This window comes from Blennius ocellaris, assembly GCF_963422515.1.
Source record: "Blennius ocellaris genome assembly, chromosome: 14".
NCBI classification, from domain to species: domain Eukaryota; kingdom Metazoa; phylum Chordata; class Actinopteri; order Blenniiformes; family Blenniidae; genus Blennius; species Blennius ocellaris.
In genome coordinates, this window is record NC_137663.1 from 9,541,817 (window position 1) to 9,550,701 (window position 8,885).

At 41.1% G+C, this 8,885-nt stretch overlaps 1 protein-coding gene across 1 annotated transcript; it reads left to right on the forward strand.

The window, feature by feature from the left end:
• Positions 1-396: 396 nt before the first annotated feature.
• On the forward strand, positions 397-7,691 carry grxcr2 (glutaredoxin and cysteine rich domain containing 2; the record flags this gene model as incomplete). Its single annotated transcript, XM_080508870.1, has 5 exons — positions 397-453; positions 814-997; positions 2,298-2,407; positions 5,492-5,710; positions 7,518-7,691. 5 exons carry the CDS (start codon positions 397-399, stop codon positions 7,689-7,691), a joined length of 744 nt encoding a protein of 247 aa, XP_080364996.1.
• Between the last annotated feature and the right edge of the window lie 1,194 nt (positions 7,692-8,885).

Here is an 8,885-nt window from a genome sequence, read left to right on the forward strand (position 1 = left end):
CTGGTGATCATAATTATTTGATGATGAGGTTTCTGGTTTCTGAACCGCCCTTTTGTACAGACGATCTCTCTTTGAATAATTGAACACGGAGAGCTAGAAAGGTGGGTCCCCGAAAACCAGCAGGTGCAGTCAAACTCTGGATGCAGGACAACGGGAAAGAAGTCCCTGTCACCCTATCTTCATCATCCTCTCACTCTTTACACGCAGCCATTCTGCTGGGCTCTCATACTTCTTCCATCGAGTTGTACATGAATCCAATCTTTAACGCATCCGTCCTGACATCTTCTCACCACGGCCAACTCCACACTGCCTGGTTCAGGTCGTTTCACCTGAGGTAGGGAGATTCTTGCATGGGCTGACGCTCTCTTTGCACCCCATTCCTCCTCATCAGCCGTCATGGAGGAACTCCAGAGAAAACTGAATCAGCGCTATGAAGGCACCAAGCCCAGAAAGGTGAGTTATTTTTATCTTGGAGGTCCTTTGGGAAATGTGTCATGTTTGATTAGAAACGTGTCGAGGTAAAAGCGGCACATTGTTTAGCACAATAACTAGTTCTCTGTGCATTTTTTTGTTTTCAAACTGCAAAGAGGGAGAAAGAGAGGGAGAATAGAGGGACTGGATGTTAGTCTGAGTGTTGACCTGCTGTTTTGCATTTGCATGCCGCCTTGTTGATCAAACGGTTCTTTTCCCTCGAACAAATATTCTATTCTGAGCCATCAAGCTATGAACACTGTAACCGCTGATGCAACGTCCCAGCACGGGAACGCCGTCAGAGGAGAGGCGCAAACGGTCACGTTTCACTTCTAACTTCAGGTGAGGTTCAAGCTGGCGTCGTCCTACAGCGGCCGGGTACTGAAGCATGTGTACGAGGACGGTCAGGAGCTGGACAGTCCGGAGGAGAAATACCCCCACAGCTTTGTCCATCGCAAAATCCCTCCCAGCCACCTTGAGATGGAACAGCTCTGCGGGTTTGAGGAGACTCATGGGGACCAGCAGGGTTGGTTCTTATCTTCAAGTGGAGTTCAAGTATCTCTGGCTTTGAATGCATGACTGAGCTTGGCCGTGTTTGTGTGGGCTGTACTGTATGCAGTCGGGTTTCCACGGAGACCAGCTGGGCGTGTGTGTTACATTTGAAAATAGTACTTTCGCCCTTGGGTCGTGGGTTTGCAGGAGAAGATTTCTTCATGCGTAAATGTGCATTTTGTCTTGAATGAAAGAGAGACTTTTCGAGAGAGTATATCTATATTTGTGTTCTATACATCTTTAGATGTTTTCTAATATTTACCTGTGAAGCACATTGAAAATCGTGTTGTGCATCAAAGCCTTTGCACTTTCAAACATGCAATGACTCTGACCTTTGATTTTTGGAGACCAAGCTCTAACTGAAGGGAAGTTGACTCCCTGATCAACGAGTCAAAGTGAGAGTTTGTGTGAAATTTGAAGGAACTACATTCAGGTATCCAAGAGATGCCACAAAGCATTTTTGAAGAGGGATGCTCAAACAACTGGAAATTGTAATGTGGCGATAATAGTGCCGCTCAAATCAAGGTGATTGTTTGCAATGGTGACTAATATTGTCTCCACTGAGTAGTGCACCTTAGTTCCGCTGATAAGGAACCTTACATTGACAATATGACAAAATCTGATTTATTATCAGTCTTCTTTTTCAAAATTATTATCTTCAAACCAATTTTGATCCTGGAAAAGTAAATTACAGACAGAAGCAAGTACAAAAAGCTACTTTTTTTTAACGGCAGCATTGCATCTCTTGTTTTGACATGATTTTTGCCAGGATAATATAACAATGTAAGTCTTGGTTACTGGGCATCATGATTGTGCTCATTTAGACAGGTTTGGCAGTGGCAGATTCCTTCCCATTAAAAAAAAAAAGCCTCTGGCTATGCCTACAGTGAAAGAGTTTTACACCATCTGGACAATTACAAACTGTGAAAAAGTTTTGCAGTATAAAATATCACAAATTATGCAATTATCGTTCCCAGAATTTTGCCTGCAAAGTCATGTGGAGCTGTTTAGCTATGCACTGACATTTCATCTATTTTGATTAAGTTCCACTCTATCTTTTGGGATAAGACTCCAGCACTGTATCAGATGATGTGATAAAAAACTGATTTACCAGGCAGAATGAACTATATCATTCAGGTGAACTATTTTTCAATGCACTTCAATGTGTTACAAATAGTGTATGAACTGTTTACATGTGGGACTTCCACTTGAGTTGGAAACTTCTGCTGCATATTCTCAGTCGATCCTAACGGCATGTTTTATTCTGTACCCAGGTGTCTATCCTCCAACAGGGCTCATTGCCCAGAGAATCAATGTGTACAGAGGGATGGGAAGCTACAAGCCTGCTGCCGGCCAAACCGATGAAGCCATGGGAGATAGCAAAGTAAGCAATGCTGGTTTTTGCCGTTGCTGAATTTTGATATTATCCAAGGTGAGGGTTACTGGAGAAGAGATTTTTCATGTCCGTGCCCGTCTGCGCTGTCGCTGTCCATAAGTCACTGAAGTTTCAATGGGTTGGAACAGAAATCAGTCTCGAGGTTGCTGTTGGATTTGAATGTTTGACTTGAAGCCTGAAACTAAAGAATTTATCATTATTTTAAACAGTCTCTGTCCAGTTTAAAGGGTCTGGGTTCAGTTTGAAGAGTCCATGTGTCTCTCAGATTAGCAGGGTAAATTTAATTAAGAGTTGGGTCACTGTCAAAATGTCCTGGTATCATGTTTTTAAATCAGATTTTAAAATTAAACATTAATAATGGGAGTATACGAACATTAGTATAGACACACGATGAGGCTGGATTGCATGTGTGAACTACAGTATTTACTATGGCCAAGGTGTGCATGCATAGCAGCATTTCAGAACAAGTGGGAATTTGCTCACGTTTCAACAGTGTCAAAAGTCAGAGCATTTTCAAAAAGTTTCAACTTGGGAGCGGTTCTCAAAAAGTTGTTTTATGTTTTCACTTGAAAATGTGGTCATGAATTCGTATTAGAGAGCCCAGTTCTATTTATAAACAGCTCAGCTGGGCTTTAAGTAATACATTTTTATTATTTTATCTATTTCATTTTTTTTTTTTTCTCGGAGAGGTTGTTGAAGGATTAAAATGTTTTTCAGTTTTAATCCCAAAATTGAACCATTATGCCAAAGCTCCACCTCCAGAAGAAAGGACAGTGTGAAATGTAACTGAAAATGAAATGCAATAGCATTTTGTCCAATGTAGAGCATACACAACCTTTCAGATATTTCCCTTGAAGGCAAACCAAAAAGCTGGGGCAAGGGGATTGTGGCGTTCATCATTGTGTAGCGTCACTTCTCCGTGTAATCAGTCTGTCAATGTCAAGTGGAGAGACCACTTGCTGGAGTTTTGAATGAGGGTTGATGTCCTTTTTTGATCTCATGTAAGATTCTTGGTTGTTCTTTGCTGACGTCTTCATTCAGAGTCATACTTTTTCTCTTCTGGTAAAAAGTCGTAACTGCAGAATGGGCTGTTGTGTGTTTGTCCTTATGTTGACTTGAATCAGCTCCACAAAGTTTTCCTTGAAGGACACAATGTCCAGAAGGCAGCTTGCAGTATGTCTTATATAAAGAAATTTTTTATTCCCAGTCATGTTACTGATGTGTGTGGTGTACATTTTCTGTCATATTCTTTATCAAGTCTGGATTGATGATCGATCCTGACTACGAGATTAAAGTAACATGATTAACAGCATAAATATTCATGATTTTTTTAGTATACAGACGATTTTAGAACACACAACCTTCTGTGAAAATTGCTATAAAATGGGAAAAAGTTAAATTGGTGCTGTTGTCAAAAGACCTAAAAACATTGAATTAAAGGTATAGTAGAGGATTTTCTTCTTCTGGGTGGATCATCAAAATAACTGGTCCTCCTAATTGTCAATCATTCTGGTGATATATGACGTAAGCCCGTCGTACGTGCTCGTCCCTGCGCGCAGCTCACTCCACAAGTTTCTCATCATGCTGGTGGCCGACCCGACGCATTATTCTCGGACATTTTTACACAGTTTCACCCCCTCTGGTGCAAATCTTCTTGTAAAGTGCGCTTATGTGAGCGATGCCGACCTGTGACTTGTAAACAGAGCGTGCATGAGGAGAACTGGGCTCGTGCATGTCTCTCGCACGCGTTTTAGTAGGCGTTCCGTCTCGGGAGCAGGTACAGCGTTGCGCATGCGCATTTTTTTCAAACGGTGGAGAGGGCGGTTCTTTCCTAAAATTCCTGAAAATCCTCCTGTATACCTTTAAGTAATCATTTGTATAAATGTGATTTTATTATGCACAGATGGGTTGAGACTTTTTAATCTCATGGTACTGGTGATGATGACAATAAAGTTTTCTATTCTATTCTCAAGATGTGTAACAAATGTCAAACGTAATCTTTAAAGGATAGACTTTGGTTCAGGTCTCATTAACATGTGATTATTTTTAATTAAGTAGCATTGTAAACACCCATGTGCTTCGAAGTTAATAAAACTATCTTGACTTATCAACCTCTCTGAAGTAATTTACCTAATAATATGTTCATGTTAAGAACAAACCACGCAATTAAGACTTAAAAGTTTAAAAAAGTAAGCAACTCAAGATGACTCGTAGGTAATTAAAGCATCAACCACATGCTGTGCAATGCAAATTTTACGACAATTAATGTGGAGTAACAACATCAACAAGCAGATTTCTCATGTTCTGGTGCTGCAGTGGCAGGAGCTTCATTAGTGCAGCAGGCAAAGAGGAGGTCAGTTCCACCGCCTGCTGGCTTCATGTCACTTCCATTCTTTTATCCTCTAAACAAAAAGACACAACAGACCCCAGTGACCAGGACCGTATCTGTTACATTTATTCGTGGACCACAGTGATCTGGATTACAGTTTTTTTCTTTGAGGACTGCTGCCCACAAAACAATTTTCAGTTTAATTTGAACTATTCAATAGTGGACAAAACTATTGTCGAGGGGGGGTGCAGTTAAAGGAAACACAAAATATGTGTCCAACTATTGTTACAGAGACTAAAAAGTGATTTCAAATGCTTAAAAGGTTTAAAATAATCCATTCATTTAAATAATATATATCTGGAGTAATAGTTTATTGCAGTTTGAATCCCTTCAACATTATCACACAACTAATGATGTGGTCTGCACTGTAGACTAGAACTTAGCTGCACCCCCCCCCCCCCCCCCCCCCCAACACACACACACACACACACACACACACACACACACACACACACACACACACACACACACACACACACACACACACACACACACACACACACACACACACACACACACACACACACATCTAAATGAGGGCACACAGCCTGCCAGAGTCTTGAGATTCACTGTGTTTGACCTTGGTGAAGACTTGAAGGAAAAAAAAAATGTTTTATTGCAATATTTGGCTCATGATATATTTTCCATATGCTGATGAAATTGATTTCCTCACTTCCTTTCAGAACTCTGTGTTGGACTTTGGCAAGATAATCATCTACACCAGCAACCTGCGCATCATCCGGGCGCCGCCGAAGAAGCCGGAGCTGTTGCGGCAGCACACTGTGCCTCCCGTGGATGAGGAGGGATACCCAAAGGCCAGGGAGCGGGCGAGCAGGAGGAGGGCGAAAGCTCTTTATGGGGATGAGATGCCAGAGAAGCAGATCAGCGACACAGATACCAAGGTAATGATCCTTGCCCAAATTGTTCTCAGTGGTGTGGTAGAGGTTTTATCACCCCATTTATGTTTCTTGGATTCTCATCGTGTCCTTCTCCTCCTTCTCCTGCGTCTCACTTTCTCTGCATGTGCCTCTTTCTTTCCTTTCTTCAATTTTCTTTTTTTCATTTCTATACAGAGAATCACTACACAGTATCTGCCTCATCTCAAGGTCTCCTCCGCGTTTCCTTGTAACTGCCACCTTATTTGTACCCCTGTTCTTTCTTCCCCCCTTTGTGCCCTCCCTCCTGCTGCAACAACCACCGACTCATTGTCCTAGTGTTATCTGTCAACTGTGAACAAATACTGATGAGTCCACAGTTTCACTCTGCCCTTGCAGCATCTGCCTGCCACTTACCATCCAGCAAGGATAGCCAGGTCGCTATCATTCCCTCCCCCTCACTTCCTTGGCTGATTACTGTTCTTTCCTCACTTTTCTTTTCATCCCTTTCTCATCTTCCTCATTTTCCTTGCCTCTGAAGAAGACCCTTTTCAGCCTTTTGCTTTAAAATGATCATTATTTTTTACCTGCGATGTTCAGACAAAATCAGCTTTTTAATCATTTGTATGTGTTTCCATTTTGCTAATGTTTTTCCAGTGGAGACATTTACACATGTGTAATTAATCTGACTTGCATCTTAAAGGATTTTGACCCTGTATTTGAACAGAAAATACAACAGAATGGTCTTTATCTTTTATTGCAGCAGTAAAAAAAAAGCAATCATGAATTATTTTAAAGCTAAATTAGTTTGCTTGTGAATGCGGAACAGTTTGAGTTGAACTTTCACTGCTACGCATTGCTTTTTCTGAATGTCTTACTTAATTGTAAACTCTGCTTTCCCCAAAATTATTCCACAAACTCAATCATACTTTGTCTGTCTAATGGCACTATCTACAATGGCCTTTTAGTTTTTTTGTTTTCAGTGCAACACTTTTTATTCTGAAAGTGCCTAACTATGCACTGTTAAGCTGCCAATGCCTGTATATCACTATACTTTGTGATTCCTGAAGAGATTCTAATGGGGTCAGAGGTGATCAGCATTTCTTTTCCAGCTCTGAATATTTAAACACGCTTTAAGCCTCATCAACGTCTTACTTACTGCACAAACCTGAGTATAAATGTAAAGTTTTCAGCAGGAAATACTGAAGACTAGATTATGACATCCACATTGCAAAGATGGAATCGAAAACATCTTCTGTTGTTATTCAATCAAAATGTCCTTGATAACAGTCATCACTGCAAACTTTGCAGTAATGATCTGCTGGCTGTGGGAAAAAGGCAATCAGTATGTAGCCTATTAGAAATACTATTTTAAATATTCTTTTAATGCGTGTTTCAGCGGGCAGTCCAGTCAGAGAGACCTGCACTGTTTATGTTTTTGTTTATGAGCTGACCTTGTGGTTAAACAGCTGCACTGTCAAGTTTTGTAATAAGTTTAATTTCAAAACTGTGTTCTATTATAGAAAACAGGTGGATGTGATTCAAACGTGACAAACCTCACATTAACCTATAATGACCATTCAGAAAATGAGCATTGCTGCGTGACAATGATTTTTGAAAACAGGAGAAACTGCAGGATTTTATCTTTGCAGGTTTTCAAGGACACAAAATGTCCCCGTAGCCGTGAACAAATCTGCTTTCCCTTTCCATCCCCGTGTCGCTCGAATTTCCCTCTCAGTCCCATCTCTTCCCCAACATTTTTAGCCTTTGGCTTACCTCAGAGTTCCTCTGACTCCTCCTCTTCTCTCCTCTAATGTGTTTCTTCTGTCTCCAGGAGGCCGACAGCTGCCAGCATTGTGGCGGTTCGGGCTGCGCTCCCTGCTCTCTGTGTCACGGCAGCAAGCTGTCCATGTTGGCGAACCGCTTCAATGAGTCCATCAGTGATCTGCGTTGCCAAGCCTGCTACCCCCATGGTCTGGAGAAGTGCCAGTCCTGCTCCAGTAAATAGCACCATTTGGCTGACACCCATGTCTGGCAAACGGGGAGAAAGAGAGGGAGGGAGAGTGAGAGAGGGACTGAGTTGAGTGAGTGAGTGAGTGAGTGTATGCCCGACCGGTTCTTCAGAATTGTCTCAGTGGCAATATTGCTCTAATCCAAAGTGTTCTTGGTGGGGTGTTTCAAGTTACCACTAGGAAGCATAAGCCATCACTGGAAAGAGGAATTGTGAGTGTCCATTGGGCAACAAAAATCACAGAATACAATTACTGTGTGCAGTGAACATGGCTTCAGATAACACAAACACACAATTACTTTTTTGTTGTTGCATTGTTTTGCATCTGCACCCTCCTTCCTGATAAAAACCTGGTTCCACCGCAGAGTTATCATTTTAATTAAAACGATGCAAACATTTTTGCAGTTTATTGTGTCTGCTGGAAAGGACGCCCTGTTCGTATCTCCGCCTCACTGTTCACATGAGAGAATGGAATGCTTTTCATCCTAACAAGCTGTACTGTACGAGGGTAATTGATGCCTTTATTGTTTGTTCAGGAGAGAAGAAAATAAGACAGGAAGGTAAGGAATTGGAGATGAAATAAGAAGAGAAAAAAAACCAGAGTGAAAGATAAGAGTGAGCGAGGCTAACGTGACAGTTTTAGAAACAGGATTAATCCAAGGATGATGTTAAAAATGTGTGACAATATGTGAGTTGTGACAGTGTAACATTGAAAATCTGTTGTTCATACAAATTGTAGGTTATTATTGGTTATTATGGCACTATATTACTGGTCCGGCCCACTCGAGATGAAACTGGGCTACATGTGGCCCCTAAACTAAAATGTGTTTGACACCTTTGCACTAAACTAAAAATTAGTTGACTTGATGAGAATATCATTCTTCTATAGTGCAATTTTGGCTACAAAGTATCTCAAAAACAGTGATAATATGGTTTCTTTTCCTCTTGAGCAGGTAAGGAGCTTAGTATTACTATATACTGTAGATGATGCTTCGAAACTGTTCCTATGGTAACTCACCTCTGTTTACCACTTTGTGCAAACACTGATTAAAAAAAAAAATCTACCAAAAATACTGTCTCTTTAGAAATTCAATCACAACCCGGGTTCTGCTGACAATAACTGACCAAAAGTCAGAATATTCTCGGTGTGCTGTTTGCTGGCCAGGCACAGGTGATTATTACTTGGTCCAT